Source organism: Falco peregrinus, chromosome 5 (genome assembly GCF_023634155.1).
Source record: "Falco peregrinus isolate bFalPer1 chromosome 5, bFalPer1.pri, whole genome shotgun sequence".
Lineage (NCBI taxonomy): Eukaryota > Metazoa > Chordata > Aves > Falconiformes > Falconidae > Falco > Falco peregrinus.
Genome location: NC_073725.1, coordinates 6,186,724 through 6,206,836, shown reverse-complemented (window position 1 = coordinate 6,206,836; position 20,113 = coordinate 6,186,724). Strand labels below are relative to the sequence as shown.

The 20,113-nt window shown below is 41.0% G+C and overlaps 1 protein-coding gene across 1 annotated transcript in view; it reads right to left on the bottom strand.

Moving 5' to 3' along the window:
* CREB5 (cAMP responsive element binding protein 5) overlaps window positions 1–19,319 on the bottom strand; it is a 217,172-nt gene extending 197,853 nt beyond the window's left edge. The window contains exons 1-3 of the mRNA XM_055806670.1: window positions 19,254–19,319; window positions 15,940–16,033; window positions 6,778–6,899 (exon numbers count right to left, since the gene is read on the bottom strand). Coding sequence (XP_055662645.1) covers window positions 6,778–6,899; window positions 15,940–16,033; window positions 19,254–19,307 — 270 coding nt within the window. The 5' untranslated portion in view covers window positions 19,308–19,319. The remainder of the gene's footprint in view (window positions 1–6,777; window positions 6,900–15,939; window positions 16,034–19,253) is intronic.
* Window positions 19,320–20,113: the final 794 nt, after the last annotated feature.

Here is a 20,113-nt window from a genome sequence, read left to right as displayed (position 1 = left end):
AATAATAAGTCAGAAGGATCTCTGACTTGAAAAAAATATGGACATTCTTACATCATGTTTAGATAAATGCAGGGAGAATGTATATATGAGTATTTATGATTGCATAATTTAAAAGAACTCGAAATAGTAAGCATTTAGATGTAGGCCTTTGCTTTCTTCTGCTGTATGGACTGTCAGTCAATGAGTCAAAAGTGCTCCAGGAACAGTCTTACAAGTGTGTTGGTTTGTATTACTTCACTAGTGAAATTCAGCTGTTTCAGAGCACTTGCCTCTGAAACGTCTGCCACCACACTATTCTTCAGAAAAACTATTCTTCTCAAAGACCCCCCTGGGGTTTCAGAGCATTCACAAGAGAAAACTGGAGTTAACGTGATTGCTGTAGAGGCAGAGCACACACACAGAATTCATACTATTCTACACCAGCGTGGTGCAGCACTGACACCAGCTCCAAGACCACACTTAAAAGGAAATGAATCTGCAGGTCTCTTGACCTGCATTACTAGAAAATTGGACAAAAAATGTATACGTGTTTTTGAAACAAGGTTCTGCGCTGCACATTAACCACGTGAAGGGGAAAAGAGTCAGGCGAGTGCACTCCTTGGGAGGGCAGCTGTTTTTCATAAATGGCTAGTGTTGAATTTGTTGTCCATCAGCCAAGCCAACCACCATAATGAACCTTCCATCCCTGTTCTTCTCTTTCACCAACAGAGCACATTGCCAACATTACTATATAGCCTATTAAAATATAGGCCTCTAAAACCCAAACACTTACACAATGTGCTTTATCAACATATGGATATTTTTTTTCCTTTCATATATGGGTACAATATAACCCTTTCTTGTCTAAGGGTCCCATTAACTGCATTGCTAGTTTCAGCTACTGTCTTGTCAATGATTAAATGTAGGAGTGAACTATCTGCTTTAATGTAATGATTAAAACAAGATATGAAGTGTTTTCTGAATGATAGACCAGATTAAAACAAGATATTAAGTGTTTTCTGAATAATAGACCAGATTAAAACAAGATATGAAGTGTCTTCTGATACCCAACAATACAGTTCTTGCAGCTTCTCTTACTGGGAAGTCAGAAGATCTCAAAATGGCATCTTCTGCAAACAACCACCATGTCCCCCAGGGCCTGCTTCTCTGACCACTGGCACGAGCAGACAGTATCAGGCCCTTCTGTGGTTGCCTAACATAAAATAAGCCTCAACAAAAGAAAACGTGTAGCAAATACTACCAAGTTTGTGCAACAAAAGAAATGCTTATTGGACATATGTATTCCATCAAATTTAGGGGCACTGATTTGCTATTTACTTTTTTATCTCCTTGTTGCAATGTAAGATGTTTCCTTTAAAAAAAAAAAAACACTGAACCAAAACCCATCATCTTTTTTCTGCATGCTTTTCAGAAGACAGAGGGTAAAATCTGTCGGTCAGGTATACATTGCATAAAATTTAAATAAGATGTGGAAATGAAGTTAATTTTTTCACCAAACTACACTGCTCAAGAGACAGATTCTACAATTTCCAGCTTGCCTTGAATTAGATCATCTTCCCCATACTCACAGGCTACAGCACAGAGTGATGACATTCAGAAAACATTTGCAAGAATTTTCTTCTGGAGATCAGAGTCACAGAGTTCAGCACAGAATGGTGAGGTGGTATAAGCTAGACAAGTGCACTTAACCTACCTTCTTACGATGAGACACTGAAATGTCTACAAGGTAGAAACAGAACATAGAAGCTACAAACCATATTTATGCCTTTCAAATATACATCAGACTGTAGCATCATCCCTTGCTTAACACAACTAAACTGGATATTCAGGTTTTTTAATCATTCTGTAGACTGAACTTATTCAACCACCAAATACTCTTTATTTGGTTTTGTTCTTTTTCTTTACTGGACCAATTCAATTTGCTGATGATTTACTAGCAGTGCGGTGCCTGCAGTGGGATAGTACACTTAGAACAGGAGTATTAAGCCACGTAGAGGACTAACGTGGGACAACCCACATTAAAACCAAGCTGTGGTTGAGAATAGCTGTTTCCCTGCCTCATTTGTACAGTTGAACACTGGTTAGGAGATGCTACACCAGCGTGGTGCAGAATTAACACCAGCTCCAAGACCACGCTTAAAAGGAAATGAATCTGCAGGTCTCTTGTCATGCATTGCTAGAAAATTGGACAAAAATTGTATACAGTCTTGCAGAACTGAACACTGGTTAGAAGATTTCAAAGTTGCAGGACAAGCCTCAGTGATGCATCCAAATTCTGGCATAAGCAGAATGTGATTTTTAAAATGCTTCCATTTAAAATATTCAACTGACTATTTCTAAATACTACTTGATGTGGTACTCTACTTACTACACTGAGCATATTTCTACTCTTTCTCATTTCGTGCAGGGAGGTCAGGCTAGATGTATTTTAATAAAGCATGTCCAATTACTTATTCGGAAACAGATCCTGACTCTTCCCATCTTTGACGTTATCACCTCAGACCCAGCCTCAATGCTCAAAACAAGATGCAACAGCAGGGTCTATCCAGTAGCAGCAAAAAAAAACGTTTTGGATACTTAATGCTCCAAGCAGTATAAACCTAAAAGCTGCAGCTAGTAAGCCAAGATGGTCACTTGACCTGCCAGAATTACCTGCCTTGTTGATCCGGGTTGCAGATTTTATCTGGGGCTGAGCTGTCGATTGCTGCCTGCATAAAGCTCCTAACAGATTTAATATTTACGCTTTCGCAAGTAGAAATATTGTATAGGTATGCTTTTACCTGTGCTAATTTTGGTGGTGAAATTGTCAGGTAGAAGGCTTGTGTCAGGAAGAGCACTCCCATGAGGATGCAAAAAGTCTCTTTCTCATATGCTTATCAATATGCTTATCACTGATCTATAGCATCCTTTGCATTTAGGGAGTAGGCCTTTCTCCAGCAGAGCCTTCCAGCTAATATTTGATGGTAAAAGCAACAGAGGAGCCAAAACAAACTGACAATCTCACTTCCATTTATAACTTTACTTTCTTATTTCACTTCAGGTCCTGGAGGTCATCATCATTATAATTACTTGAGTTCACTCAGTCCCCAACCAAAGGCTAACCCACATATATTTTAAGAGATGGTCCTTGATAGATGAGCTTACAGTCATAAGAAATATCAAGTATGGGAGTGTCCTAGTTTCAGCTGGGATAGAGTTAATTTTCTTCTTAGTAGCAGATACAGTGCTGTGGTTTAGATTTAGCATGAGAAAAATGTTGATAACACAGTGATGTTTCAGTTGTTGCTAAGTAGTGCTTACGCTGAAGTCAAGGACTTTTCGGTTTCGCGTGCTCTGCCAGTGAGAGCTGCACAAGAAGCCGGGAGGGAGCAGAGCCAGGACAGCTGACCTGAACTGGCCAAAGGGATATATACTGTTATGCTCAGTATATAAACTGGGGGGAGTTGACCTGGAGTGGCTGAGCACTGCTCAGGGACTGGCTGCGCATTGGTCAGCAGGTGGTGAGAAATTGTATTGCGCATCACTGGTTTGGTGGGGTTGGGTTTGGGTTGGGGTTTTTCCCTTGGATTTTATTCATCACTCTCCCTCTCCTCTTCATTACAATCATTATTGCTGTTATTATTGTTATATTTATTATTTTTTTTTAACTTTATTGCAATTATTAAACTTTTCTTATCTCAACCCACAGGTTTTACCTTTTTCTGATTCTCCTCCCCATCCCACTGGGGCAGGTATGGGGGAGTGAGCAAGCGGCTGCATAGTATTTAGTTGTTGGCTGGGGTTAAACCACAACAGGGAGGCAGAAAGAGATACTATTCCCACTTTACACATGAGCAACTATGGCAGAAAGATGTTAAGTGATTTGTTCTTTGATGAGCAGCTGGGATATTAATGCAAGTGCTTTCCCCTCAATATTACCTTTACAAAAAAAAGTTACACATGGTGTTCCTAAAAGTGTGCACTCAGTGCTTCACAGCTAATTTGGAATGTCACTAGTCCACATAACCAGCTTAATCACAACAAACTCTCATGGATGATCCACAGACTGCTGCTCAGAAGAGGAGAAAAAAAATAATAAAAAAAAGAAGGAAAAAAAAGGAAAAAAGAGAAAGAGAAAAAAGAAAAAAGAAAGAATGTGGCTAATTGAACTGTATTCTTTGAGTTTTCAAATTATGACTCTCAAGGAGGTAAAAAAAACACCAGTGCTTTTCTCTTTAAGATTTCAGTGTCAAGCTGTGTGCTAAGCCACAGTGATATACTAAAAAAAAACAAAACAATTTCTTTCAGAGTCCAAAGAAATTAACACGGCCAAGAATATTTTCAGAAGACTTTCCTGAGCCCTAAGATTTCCATGCATCTAGTCTTACTCTCCAAGTATTGGTAGGTCCATTAGAACAGTGCTGCATTGCACTCATATTCCAGGGACAGGCTGGTAGAAGCATTTTGTCAGCGATAGCTGCAGCCTGAGGAGTCCCTTTCTGCTGTGGCCTTTGTCTCTTGCATTCGTATAAAGCCGCATCAGATCCCCATCTGACAGTCAGTTGGTAATGCAAGAATGAACATACAGCAGACTAATTGGAAACACAGAGCAAATGTTACAGGTTAGCTAGCTAGTGGGACTTTTGCCACCCCACTCTTTTTTTTTTTTTTCACCCCCTCTTTTTTTTTTTTAATTATTATTATTTCCCTCTCCCCATCACTCATTTACTCCCTGGAGATCCCCAATGGCAGCTGCAGGGGCTGTAGGAGAAGGGCAGAATAAGACTTCCAAAAGGCAGGTAAACAACTGGAAATACCAGGTAACTTGATGCCCTTGTCTAGGTTTTTAATCAAGATTGTGCAACTGCCCCTTGTAAACTGAAAGGGATTCTGCAGCATCACACATTGCGAGCTGTGGCTAGCTGCACAGACATCCGCATGAGTAGGTCTTGCTTCATCTCCTACTCCTGCAAATTAAACACCATCCAGGGAGAATCCTGTAATTCACAAAGAAGTAGAAACGTGCAGAAACGTTCCCCTTAATACTGGCTAAGACTCCCCTCTGCAGCACCTAAGACACAAAATTTTAAGAAGTTAAATCTAAAAGTAGACACATTTATCTCATTACATGTTCCTGTTCCCTAACATTCATCCTGCACACAAAGCTGTAGGGGTCAGTCTGGGCTCTTTTCCCAATCCTTGACCAAAACCTGGGCTCTCTCACATTGGATACTTTTTTTCCTTGCTCAGCATATACCATACTGCAGCCTCTCTCCTCTTCTCCTTTATCTGTCCCAGTCTTTTTCCTTATAAGCCACAAATAAACCATCCCTAGACTCCCTTCCCCATAAGCCAAAACCAAACATCTCCTAGATTCCCTTCCCATCTTCTTCCTACAAGCCTCATCTCCCATTCTGCACCTCAGCAATCAGCTTTACCTCTTTTTTTTTTTTTTTCTTCTTTTTCTTCTTCCCAAAAAGCCCTCTTAGGCCTTTACTTTGTAGACCTCAAGATCCCTAAATGCTGCTACCTCCAGATTTCACGAGCCCCAGCGACACACATATGCCTCACACTTATGGATGTTGAGTTGGACGGCAATCACCAACAGGCAAAAGCAAATGACACAGTACAGCGGCTATGAGAAAGAGTACCTATAGAGGAAGCCATTGCAACTGGATGCACAGACACGCTGAAAGGCAAAATAATGCTGAAGCAAGCTAAGGAGAAGTGCCCTCTGGCTTTAGCACGGTAGCTGCTTTGTGGCTGCCTTCTCCTAGTCCATTGTCCCAGTTAATGTTCAGATTAGACAAACAGAGAATACTGTGAGAACTAAGAAAAAGGCAGGGGACACATTACACAAGCATTTCCGAGAGCTGCAGAAACAGAAGAGGGGAGAACACAGGCACAAAAGGCAACGTTGTGAAGGGGGAGCATTGGGCAGGTTGTCAGAGGGCTGCAGAGAGCAACACTGCAGGAAGCCCCACATTACTCGTGTCTTTAAGTTTTCAGAAGCAGCCAGAAATTTGGATCTTATGTGAAAAGTTAAAATTTCATGCATTACCTTTTGCTGGCTTCTTAAAGCATTAAGCTCTTCTACAATTCCTTGAAAAATCTGAACAGCTCTTTAGGATCCCTCAAAACACTCTCAACAACCTTTAAGCACAGGAGTACGCTTAATCCCATACAAAGTGGCCTATATAATTCAACCAAAACTTATGAATACTGAGTGCAAAACAATACTAATTGAAAATGGGATACAGTATCTGCCAGGTACTGCAAGTTAAAGTTTTCCCCTTCAACATGAATACTTAATGAGTAAAACAGAAACATGATAAAGCTGGTAATGACGACAAGAAAATCCCATCATGTTGTGGAGGAAAAACCAATTTTTTTTATTTTTTTTTTAAGTAAATGCCTCTTCAGAGTCCATATTTCCCTGTAACATATTCGAGCAAGTTTGCAATCCTCACTTCGAAGATGATACAATTTTCCCGAGCCTCTCCCTCGAGAGGTGTGTGGCTTGTGTTATAGTTTACTTCAAAGCAGAAACTTTGAATCAACCCCTGGCAAACAGTTACACACTTTTAGAAATTTAATGCTGGTTTTCTGTTGGTTTGGGGGCTTTATTTTTTTCAGCTGTTCGGACAGTTTAAAAAGCATGTCGCAACTTACAGTGCCACCTAGTTTCTAACCAAAAGGTTACCACCAGGTAGTAGAGCTCAATATACTTTCACGCGGTGTTCTTCAATGTCTCAAGGAACCAAAAGGGGAGGAAGGGTTCAGTGTGCTCACACTCACTCTTTTGTTGTTCTCTTCTTCTTGTGCCTTCCTAAATTCGTGCTCTAGGGAGCAATCGATGTCGTTGAAGAGGCCCACTTCTTCACAGTTCTTCAGAAAGCGTGTTGGTGTAGGAGTCTGATCTGAGAATACGACAAGAAATAATTTAGTAGTCTTCCAGGAAAAGAGTTTCTAGCTAACCCCTCTGTACCTTCCCACCCCTACCACGCCATCACTAAAAACAAACCACACAGCACTGAATTTCAGCGCTAGGCATTGCAGACAGGCAGTGTTTGCCAAGTGTCCAAGCCCAGGCGGCAGCCCCCATCCCACCAGGAAGGCGAGAGGCCAGGTTTTCACAGGGCACGAAACACAAGTGCATGTCCTTAACATGTGCAAACGGACACGGCAACTGCCCACACCACCAATAACATGCGTGTGCAAACCCACGCACAGTGCGGATCGTCGTGCACATGTACATCACAGCACACAGGTAACCGCTGCAGGTACACACTAGTTAACACCTCTGAGTGCTTGAAAACCACCTCAAACATACACAGGTTGCAAAACACACAGCCATAGTGAGAAGGTCTGCTCCTAACCAATTTTTGAAGGAGCAAAAGGACATTTGGAAAAGCTATGAAACATTAAAATTTGTCCACAAAGAAGCATCCTTATGTGGTTTAGACCTAAAAGTATTGATAATACATATAAACCACAAGATTTGGAGTCAAATGATTTGTAATACATGCTTCAGCTCTAGAAATTTTTTGCCCTCTCGGAAATAATTCAGGGAAGGACAGGATTCTCTTTAATGGCACAGGCAGGAGGGACTCAAGAAGGTACACAGTTTTCAGCCGCATTTCCCAAAACCTCCAAGACAGACGAGCTAAATTGCCCTGCAGACTGGAGTTTCAGTGATGACCTTGGCTAGTCTTTCTTCAGGAAGTGACAAATCCAGCCCAAACCTGGGCACAAACGACTGCTCAAAGGTCGGCGCTACGGCACCTCCGTTCATTCTGAGGCAAGTTCTGAACTGTCCCACATCAGCTTCCCCATCTCCCCCTCAACAGTACAATACAGAACCCTACTAGCAAAAGCAGGAGAGACGCCATATGGTCCTACCGGCTTTACACACTTTTAAAAATAAAAGTAATTAAAAAAAAAATCCTCTCTTGAATGTTAGTTTCTTCTTCCCAAGTCCCCATTCCAGCTCGAGCTGCTTTGTACCTAATTTTATGGAAAGACTGGGCTCACTCTCTTCAAAAATAGTCTTCTGCATAGTCATTGACAACTACCCTATTGTTTGAGATTCATTCTTTAAAGAATGAAAACTCTGTCATACTAATCCCAGTTGCCCATACTGGGCCAATTCTGACCTCAGAAAAAAAGCTTCCCACTTCAGTGAGTTCTGGAAGAAAAATCTGGTTTCTTGCACCTAGCTAAATTGGCTCCGGTTCTAATACTCTCCCCTCACAGGGAGCAGTTACCAGCTACAACGGACTTTACACAATCAGCATAGAAACAGACAGAAACCCCTAAACAAAAGGCAGCACAAAAACCAACACATACAAAAGAAAATGCAGCTTTCACTTGGAAACTGAGGGGGAGGATCAGCTTCCTCCATTATAAAGCCAGTTGAAGACAATTTCCACCTGTGTAAGGTGTGGTCCTACAGGTTTGACCTTCTCAAGTAATCCAAGGGCAAACACACTTGTTTGCATTTATATTTCTGATGCAACGTGTTGATGTAACACAAAAAGCAAGTCCTTAAAGTTAAAATGCTGCTTTATTTCTTTTGGCTTGAGCATCCTATGGCGAGCCTAAAGGAAACAAAACTCAAGTGTTTGGGAATGCACACATATTTATCTATTAGTTTTCACAGCTAACTACCGCATTACCAGAGTCAGAAACATAAGACTTTCCAATAATCTTGCAAGAACTCAGCACGAGGAGCTGAGTCAATGAGGTGCTGACACTGATGGGAGCTGAGTACACTCAGTACTTCGCAGGTCCATGTCCTAAATAAGTAGTGCCAAACTAATCTCAAGGGTAACCTCACGGAACTCAGTAGATTTACACCAGGGTTGTCTTTGGCCCTTGAAATGGAGTTGCACTGGAAACGAAGTGCACTGAAAAAGCAGGAGAACTAGATTTTATTTCCAAAAGGTATTAAACATTATGTTAGAGAACAACACAAGTGCTTTAAAGAAAAACAGAGATAATTGTTGCCAACGCTTCCTGGACATAAAGGGCATGTTAGTCTTTGAAGGGGAGGCAAACACAGGAAATGTTTTATTTTTACAAGTGGTATATACCTATCAAATAAGCAAGGTATCAATTTCATGACCAAGATTAGAAACTAGGGTTTCATAAAGAAGCTGCTTTTCACTAACATCAAAAATCCTAAGTTATTTTTCAGTTGCTTGAGCCCAAAATTTGTGGGCCAGGGCAGAAGAGAACACACTAACATAAACAAAGTCTTGTTATTTTCCATCAAGGTACGCAGCTGAGCCAGCAATCAGCCATTACTACAACAGGCTACAAGAGGTCCGGGCAACTTAATGGGTAACAAGGTGGTGATCAGGCACTTGCAGCTGAAGTTCCCAATCTGTTCAGCATCTATTCCATGAATGTCAGACCGACAGACACACAAAAAAGTTATCTCAGTGAAGTAAACTCATTTTAAGAGTAAAAACAAGCAAACCCAGAGCAAGAATGTGACTTCAAATGCACAAAGGCCTCAAACAAAAAGCTTTTCTGTAAACATGCTTAAATGTATCTTCTGCACCAAAAGCAGTCTGAGATAATCAAATGCATTGCCAACAGTTGATCTTTCCGATTAACTAGTTTATTATATAAAAGCATCAAAACTGATAGATTAATGACATTATTTACACCACCTACATATTGACATAGTGATCTTAAATTACTACCTCAGTCTCCCCATACAGTTACAGTAGTTTCTGTGATCCAGAAATCCCACCGGCAGGAATTCACAAGATTTTGTTAAAACAGACAGCCCCTGGCTCTCACCCCAGCTGGGAAGGGGACACCACCAACCACCCATTCACAGACCTTCTGGAAGCCAGCTCAGCCAGATGTAAAACAAGAGCTGCCTTTCTACCTTGTAATACTTCATCCTTCAACATTCATGGAAACCTGAAGTCCACAAAACCTCTGTGTTGGTATGAGAGCAGAACTGATAAAGACCCAGACTTTAAAACAGAGACTTTACACTGTATAGTAGTTACATTCCACATGCACTGCACTCACTGATTTCAGGACTTTAGGGCTACCAAGTCCAGTAGGCTTACTTTGCTCCCAAAGCAACCAACTACTCTGCCTCTGCAAAACACCGGTTCTCTCTCGGGAGGTGGGCAAACTAGGAGAAGATACTACTCTCAACACCGCAGTAATCATTTGACCTAGATTAGGCGAGTCTTTGTGTTTTAATTGGGAACAGGATCACAAAGGGGACCCTAACGTTACACATTCAGGTCTCCCAGAATTAATAATATACTCCTAATTCTCAGCACTTAAAAATGCATTAATAGTTCCAACAGCTTGCGCCTGACCTCACTCTTCCCCATTGGTACAAACAAACCTTTTGTTGCTATCGCCAGCGCCCACAGCTATTGCAGGCTCACGGAGAACGGGGCTCTGGTTTGTTGTACTTCAGCAACCGATGTGCCAGACCCATCTGGACCGAAACACAGAGTTAGCACCACCCAGCACTCCTGCCGAGGAGGCACGCTATGTAGGAAGCTGTCCTGCAGGCACACTGCTATCCATGCAACCCAGGACTTTAATGTTGCAAGCTGCATTGTGAACTGGTCAGCTCGGGATACCGGTCTGTCCGGGTTAAACCTCGTTATCTGGCTGTTACACTGACCGGCCATCCCAACAGCCCCATTGTTCAATGTGTAAAAAATCTTTCCGTTCCCAACTGCTACCAGAACTAGTTTACTATGCTCTGAGGCATCTGCCTCCAGCCAGCTGTCACTTCACAGGTGAACCCCCATCATCTGATATTTACTTAGGAAGTTATTTCTATCCCACCTTTACCACCTGTTTGAGCACAGAACCTGTCAAGCTTCAGACTAGGCAATAAATATTTTGTTCAGCCTGTTATTCAGGTGAATAATCAGCCTCTCTGATGACATAGTCATGGCCAGAAAGGCTGCAAGAAACTTTAACATTAAATAAACCTCAACAATGTAAATGGACAATACAAACACCCCAGAGCAAGATCAAATGGTCCCACCTGTGCAGCTCTCAAGTTAACCTACTGTACCTTACAGGAGAGGATTTCAGAAGCGCTCAGCCATCAGATTCCAACCAGAACCTAATATACAGAATGGATTTTGGCTGCTGACCCTTTCAAAAACCTGTCTCAATGTCTGATTTTCTAGACTCGCTGCAAAGGGCATACTGTAAGGCAATGAGGAATTTGAAATCTCTTCAGTAAAGTAAAAAGATTCCATTATATACTCATCGTGTCTGGTAGTGCGGGGGGGGGGTGTCTTTGTTGCTGTTTCGTTGGGGGGGACGACTTAATTACTGAAATAATAGCCTCAGAAAGGACACAGTCTCAATGCATGGCTTTCAAAAAAACAGCTCAGGAAATGCAACATTAGCTTGCCGTATAGTTTATTTGAAACATCCAGAGTGCATTTTGTAAAACTACCTTGGAGCCTAGAGTTTCATCCCTCAAAGCACAAACGAAAACTTTAAAGCATGATACCAGTTAAAAAAAAAACAAAAAAAAAAACACCTGGAGAACCAAAGGAAAGTTATGTGAAACAAGCTTTAATTTTGAAAAAAAAATAGAATTCTGATTCAGTAGAAGATACCTAACAGCACAGCTCTAAAGTGTGTAACTTGATTCTTCATCTTTCTTTTTTTAAAAGAAGTATGTTTAGTCTGACATGCAGTAATAACAGGCATTTGGCTTGTTCAGCTGTGGCTCTGTTGAAGTTACATACTTACTCATGTTATACTTTCATACAATGATAACAAAGTCAGAGTAATAGGGCTAGCGCTGAAATTTGAAGGGCTGCCCAGCAAGCAGCCGCAAGGAAAGAGGAATGTCCTGAGAAAGTCAAGAAGGTCTCTACATGGATTTGGCAGGTTACTACCCAAGCACACTGAAAAGCTCAAGGTCATGACACCTCAAGCAAGTGATGGAAGAAGAGGTGCACCTAGTCATACCTGGCGGAACTGCCCTCACCCAGGGGTTCACCAATAAGGGCTCCCGAGAGCTTCACTGCATAAAGATGCACTGTTTGAAGCACTGGTTGCACTTGCTGTGGGGGTACACGTACTGGGTACAACACGTAATGTCTGCTGGTCACTCAGAGCATGACCAGTTGAATTTTAGAAGACTTCTCATTTCGTTATTTAGTAAAGCAAGGGACACCGAAGCAAACAAGAAATGGAATGACATTATTTGTCTCTATATCCAATCATTTTGCCCTCCACAAAATTCATGTCTAGATAAACCTCCCTGTGTAAACCACAAGGAGAAAAAAATAGTCAACCAAGAATGACATCAGTTACCTCACCGACACAGGCATTTCCTGGGAAAAGTAAGACATTTGCACTGCCTTTATCACATACAGTTTTTCATTAGAGAAGACTGTTTCTATCTATACCGTGGGCTTTACCACCAAAAATCTAGAGGACTGCATTTCAGCAAATAGAATCAGGAAGAAATAAGGTTTCTATATAGATAATCCTGGCCTCTCCTGCATCTGCTACCAGCACTTCTGGAAGGACTTCCCCCTCCAACAACAATAAAGTATCACTCCTTCCCTTCCCAAATCTCCTACCACAGGAATTTCAGTGTCCCCAGCCCAAAGTTCAGTTCCACACAGCTTTTATTACTTACCTGGAGGCAACAATCTGTCCCATGGATATTAATATTTTGGTGTTAAAACAAAAAAGCTTTGACATACAACAAACTACAGCTTCAAAGCAGTGCAATGCTCATTTAGCACAACAGCAAAGACATGACATCTATTTCAGTCAACCTAACTACGAAGTTGCCTGCAATGGTGACTAGCATGCAAAACTTACAGAAGATATTCTGTGTTATCTCAAACAGCTCTTTTTTGGCTAGGAAAGATGGAAATGGAAACCATCAATGACTCTCTATCCATAGTCATAACAAGATTTTCTAACGAACAAAAATAAAATACATACCCAAAAAGGAACAAATAACATTAATTTATAAAGACAGAAAAAAGATTGTAATGTCAAATTATCCAACGAAAGAATTACTTGCATTTTAATGAAATGCCTGTAGCAGACTTCCCTTCCATTTATATAGTCAGAGAACAGAACACTATTTAGTGTATGTATGTACCTGGAGTCTCTGAATTAGTTCAAGAGTCACCAGATTTAATAAAACCTTTTCTTCTTCAGCCAGCACAAAAAAATGGAAGAAAATATATTGGAGCTAGCTGCTAACAAGGAAGCTCTTAGCCGGACATACCTGATAAACCAGCATAGTACCAATAGTTTCAATCAGGTCACACAACTTGGTTGTTAAACACTTGACCCCACCTACATAACAACATATAACTTTACATATAACATAACTTTACCTCTCACTTACAAACTGATATTTCAGACCTCAGCAGAGATTTCACACAGGGAACAGGTTCCTACTTCCCAAGTTGTATTTTGCTTAGTTTCTGAGATGTTGTGTTGGTACAAAATCAACAGCACCTCAGTTTTACTGCCTACCTCCAATAACAGTTTATAGAAGACGTGCTTGGTGCGTATTAAATATTACTGGTATTACACTGACCCCAGACAGGGGATCAGCTATCTCTGGAAACAGAGCAGATAATTCTACTGGCTACCTGAAAGCATACAGCCCATTATTTTGCATGACTAATTACTAATAATGAATGAATCAAATATAACACATTAAAAGATAGCATAAAACATGCTGGAAAAAAGGAGAAAGTCTGACCTCTATGCAGCTTAATAAAAAGAGGGGGAAAAAACCACCACACACTAACACTGCACCTGGCTTATTACAGGGCAATTGCTACTGCAATTCTTTGAACCTACTGATGACAGGAACAATTTAAAAAAAAAAATAAAAAAAAAAGTCAAATAAGCAAAAATGCAAAAAACCAAGAAGGAAGACATGAAGACAAATGTCTAAGAGAAAAACCTGTCTCTTTTCCCCATATATCATTAATTTTTCATTATGAAATCTAAGAATAAAACATCTTAAACTTTAAGGTATTTAGATTTCCCCAGGGTTTTGGTGGGTAATGAAACAACTATTTTTCAATGTCTCCCTGCAGAGAGTAGATGATCTATGATGCTTCCAAACTAAGGATTGCAAAACGCCAAACAAATCCACCAAACACACACAAAAAGAAAAATCAATACACAGCAGCACCAGGTTGTCAGGCCATTACAGTCAGACACATTTGCCACAGCCTTTCAGAACACATGCAGCTTTTTACTCTGTCTTTACTACACAGGATCGTCATACACAAAACACAAAGAATACATCCCTCAGAAGCAATCTTGGAGCCTTTATGGCCATGAAATTCTGAATTTCCATATGCTTAGTTGGCTAACTGCATGTCTAGGGACCCCAGTACTGGTTGGAGTGGTGGAAGCCAGTCAAAGCCTGGGAAAGCAACCCATTGGAAGGAGCAGGACAGCTAAATCATAGAAGTTACCAAACATAAACAGAGCTACTCAGGGGACTTCTGATGACAGAATATACTCCTTAGAAACTGTCCTCGGGCAAAAGTCTTGCCAAACAGAAAGCTGTAACAAAAGCCAGCACTTGCACAGGGTGAATGTGGCCACAGCACAGATGTCTTTGAGCAGTTTCACTGCCAGAGGACAAGGCCAAGTGCAAAAGCAGCATTTTCTCACTCATGCTTGCAAACACAGGATTCTGCGGGCATAGCCGGCATGCAGGCACTTTACAAGCCCTACTCTTCAACGTGCTGTGTACTATTCCTTTCTAAATTTAGTCCACTATGGTATTTTCAAGTGTAAGAGGAAAATAAATTGTATTTGGGACAAGGTCTGTCCGATTTTTCACAAGTGCCTAAAGTCATCATTACACACACACCAAAAAAACAAACAAACAAACAAAAAAAGGACAAATCAAATATTTGCAAGCCATTGCTACCCAATTATGACTTTCATAAAAGTGGAAATGGTTTCTCCATAAAAGAGTTAGTCTACTGGAGACCCTTTAATCATAATATAGTTGCACCTAAAATGGCACAATTTACCTTGAAGAAGCCTATTTCAAAAGACAAATATCAAACTGGTTAACATCCACACACGCATTTGCATCATAGTTTTTTTTCTACAATTACATTAAAACATGACAAATCCTAGTGATATTGTTCTTAGTAATCCATTACTATAGCCCAAGGAATTTACAATAGGAAAGGGAACAGGAGAGGAGAGAAGAGGTATGATTAGGGCTAGCTTGACCTTACCCAACACCCACTGAATGCCAGCAAGCCACCCATGTGTGGTTACTCAGACAAGAGTACGAAAAAACTATGTAAGAAAAAAATCCATAAGAAACGAAAGGATGCAATTGCACATAACACCAAATAACCCCTGTGTATGAGGGAAGTGCAGGGAGAGATGGTTACCTTTAGGGAGAAAGAGTACTGGACATTACCCGTTGGTTTACCTTTCTGGTTATGTTTTTTCGCAATGGGCAGCTCTTGAGCCACCATAAAGGTGGCTCATATGATGTGGCCTGCTAGAGCTGCCAAAGTGAGCCTGTCAAACTTAAATAGTGAGTCGTATAGGAACAGTACAAATGCACTTCATTAACACGCTCGCTGCTGGGCTCCCAGGTGACACGCGCTTGAGTGCCGATATCTCCCTGGCATGTTGACATGGGAGTCAGCAACAGAGCTGCCAGCGTGGCTGAGGTTCAACAATTCCTCTCCCTCCCATGCCAAATCTGTGGGAAGGCATAAGAATGGCAACTGTCTTTTTGTTCAAAGACATGCATTCTAGCTCATTCCATCTCTACTTATTATTTAATTGGAGCTGGGCTTTTAAAAACCAGTCTTGGAGGTATTTTGGCATTAGCGTTCTGGTAGGAGTCATGCTTTCAACATCATCTGAATAGTTATCTTGACTCTTGAATTTGTGTCTTCTTACCTGATAACATATTATCTGTTTTTATTGAAGGGAACTTCAAAGTCATTTCATGTTTGTGCCTGTGAATCATCAGATGATCCTCTGTTGGAAAACGCTGTCAGGCAAACACAGGGAGAGAGAGAGGAAGAAGAGAGGGGGGGAAAAAAAAGGAAAAAAAAAAAGAGAAGAATTTAATTCTCTAATAAACTTTTGGCATTGGACAGAATTTCAAAAACGAGAGAAAGAAAGAAATGTATCCAGTTAGAAACGTGTCCAAATGGCACAGGAAACAGAATATTTGAAAATGCAAGTGAGCATGAATAACAAATAGCTGTACTCTACTTCGAAACGTATTTGCTGCAGTGCTCTCTGGGGTTGCAAACTGTAAGGTGTCATGCATCTGCTGGAACATGCTGCAGACCGAGTTTGGGATCCTAAGGGTCTCAGACAGCCACTCCAGCTACCACAGCCTCACAAGTCACCACGTGCCTGAGGATCTGCGATAACTGCTGCTGTGTATACTCTTAGCCTACGGCAAACGCAAAGTAATGCAGCGTATCTTAAATCACTTTACTGGATTTTTCTGCTTTTGTGTCTTTCTGCAACCTGTGTCTGCTGAAGAGCAATAAAAATAATCAAATAAGCCAGCCTTGCCCTACCCAAAAGTGTTCAGGCAAAATGCACCTTTTATTTTGGAAACCTCTACTTTTACTTAATTCAAAGTGGCAATGCAATGGTGCTCAGCATGTAACAACTATTTATTACCCTTCATGATACTAAATTAAATTATTTTCCTTTGTCAAGCAGAGAAGGTGGAGAGACGTGCTTTGTAAGAAACAATCAGTGTGATAAGTTTGTTTTACAGTCTGATAACAGACTTCTACAACAAATAGCTTCTTTTGAGCAAGACAAAGAAGAGACAAGCTTGAATAAATGTTCAACCACTTGTACACTTGGGCTCAAAAAGCAGACTGCTGCTGTTAAGTTTCCTTCCCCAGAAGGTGCATACACAGACCTTTGCTACATACCCAGTTTTAACTGGGTTATTTCAGGACTAGCAAAGGCCAAAAGTTGTATCACCAAGGCTTGAGGAAAAAAAAATAAATTTAAAAATCAGATTTTTAAAGCAACAGGTACATAAGAGACTACAAAAAACTGGCAACAACAGAGTTAAAGTGACTTAATGCTTTCAACGCTGTATATTCTTGGCCAAGTGACTTTGCTTGTGGCTATGGTATAAATAGTTGCAGCACATTACACCTTCTGAGAATCTCTCTAAGCCCATAGACAAAGCAGCATAAATAATGGGAATGAATTCTCTGGAAAAAAAAAAAATCCCAGAGACCTTTTCCTCACTGTGAAATCCTGGTTCATTGCTTACTCATCTGGAAGAAATGCAGCACTAGAAACTTATGTGAAGAACAAAGGGAGTATGTGAAAGCCCTTGCTCAATGAAATTGCACGGGTGGGGGAGGGGAGGGGAACCCCACATTTTGTTCTTGTGGAAATGGATTTTTCACCGTGGATGCCACGCTCTGTCTTCAGGGTGAAATCAGCCAGCTTGAAGAGGACATGGGGCATCTGAAGAGAAGCTATTCCTCCACCTCAGACTTCTCCCTCTGTCTTTTTTTAAGTCTACTTTCTTCCTGGTGCAGAAGGCCAGCTCCCTCAGCACCCCACGCAGATCTGCACTGGTCCCCCGACAGCTTAGCTGGACAGCAGCGCTACGCTGTCCACTTCTGTCAAGTCCTCATTTACGATAAATGGAGATCAGACTTTGAAATGGGAAATTAAATTTATTTTAAGATGAAGTCACACCTACACTGCTTGTGTTTCCAAACTGTAACAGCATACAACCCAGCCTGCTCTCTGAACATCTAAATGGGCCTCTTTGGATCAGCTTCTCCTCCACTGAGGAAATGACTTAATATCTAACATGAAAAAGTCCACTGATCTGAGAGGAAGTTAGTTTTAAGATTCAACCAAAAAGTAAATAAAATTTGACCTCAAAACTCGGATACTTTCATTCTACCTCTGTGACAGAACAGTGAAAGTTGAATTCTGCATGTGGAGACCTAAAGTGCGAAACCTCACTCAGAGGGACAACCCAAAAGATGCGCTCTGACACCCGCAGAAAGGCTCCCACTTGGTGAAACAGCAAAGCTGCTCAGCCAGTTGTTACCCAGACCCCAGGCTTCTCCCTTTCTCTGTTTCAGCTCTTGGCAAAACCAACACCTGCACTCCAGTAACAGTCACCCATCATTCCACCAGAAGAACCTAAAGGGTCCTTTAGCCAGCTGAAATGTTAGCCATCTGAAAACTCCCAACGTACAGTTAAAGCAGGGAAATGTTACCCTCATTAAGAGAGGAGGACTCTCGGAAATGGGGAAGCTAAATCACTTAAAAGAGATGCATACAGGAAGCCCCTGGCAAAAGCCCAAATGATGCCCTTGCCTGAAGATTTTACTCACAAACTCTTGTCACTAAACCAAATCAGGGTTGGAAGAGCCACACATGGAACTTCCCTCATCGCTGCATAGGGGGGATCTTCCCTCACCACTGCAAAATCATTGAAAAAAACACATCAATCCAAATTCAAAAACCTCAGCAGGTAAAATCCTTGATATTTCAGGGGGGTTTAAGATCATTAAACATCTGTTTATGTTACATTAAACATCTGTACAGTGTTACAGGTCAGATTATACCCTCAGAGACACATGGCAGATCACCAGTCAACAGGAATCCCAGATCTACATCCTGGGGCAGAATCCATCTACAGGCTGCATTTTCTATAGAGAGTTTTTAGTAGGAAGATGTCTTAAAAATGTAAAAAAAAACCAAAAAAAACCCCAAACCCAAACCAAACCAAAAAGCTAACAGTGTATCATTGTATTTAAGTAATAAATTAATAATAAAAAAAAAAATCAGGAGGGTTACCACATCCGGTAGGAATCATAATATATTCCATCATACATCTAAGCAGAAGACAGGCAAATGTGTCCTGCCTCGTGTGTCCTCTCTCGCTAGCCACTGAAGGAATTTGCAATACCTGGTTTGAAACATTGCATTAGGCTTGGGCATGAGGGAAGGCACAGAAGCAGCTTGAGAAGCACTTTTATCAACTCACTTTTGAGAGTCTGTTGTGTTTGCTTTAAATATTTTGTAATAACATCTTGTGGGGTTAAGCAGGGAATTGAGCGGGGGAAGACTTAAAGAACAACAAAACCAAAAAACACACATATTATTATTAGACATGTGTTAATATATGAGGAGGCATTATACAAGCCAGAGCTAGTGCTGAGGACTCAATTAATATCACCGCTGACTCCACTCACCTGTGAGCAGCCTGGGGCACTGCAGACAAAAGGCCTCTCCTGCTCCAAGTTCATCTTTGATTCCTCATAAATCTACATGTTAAAAGGGGGAGGGGGAAAGAAAGGGAACCTATGAATATATACGTTCTAAACTTCACACGTACATGCAACATACAATCGTCACAGTTTGTGCTTTCATGTCAAACTCCCAAAACAGACCAGAACAGAGTTTTCATCCTCAAAGCACTAAATTTGCTAGTATTCAGCAGGCTCCCTACAGTCTAAGTTCTTATTACTCCTTCCTAAAGCACATATTTACTTTGAAGGAAGAAAAAAAAAAAAACCATTAAGCTTTCACAGCAGAAGTCTGCCTCAGAAAAAAGCATATGTTCACTATTGTTATTAGATAAGACCGTGTCTGCTCAGAAAAATCTTGAATTAAGGGTTTTTACCTTTCCTCCTTCAGTTCCTGCTGAACAACATTAAAACCAGACGTCTAGGTTACTTCTGAGAAAGAACCCACGTTTTGAAGTTCTTCATCCATGCTGTTTGATATTAGTAACTTAAATACACTACATACATGCTCTCTATACACATAAGATAATTCTGCATCCCCATCCTTTAAAAGGTCAGCTAGGTCCTCGGGAGCTTGCAAAGTGAAGTTCTGCCTAAAACTGCAGCTTCCCCCCAGCAGTTCCAGCCCTGTAACCTTGAACTAAAGCCTGGGGGAGAGCTCCCAGCTCTCAAAGAAAACCGAAGGAGGAAACATTCACCCTCAGAACACTGTAAGCAGTTGAATTCGGGTCATTAGAATGGCAGTATCCCTGACCAGCATAAAAAAAAATACCATTTTTTCATAACAGTCTAGGACATAAATAAGT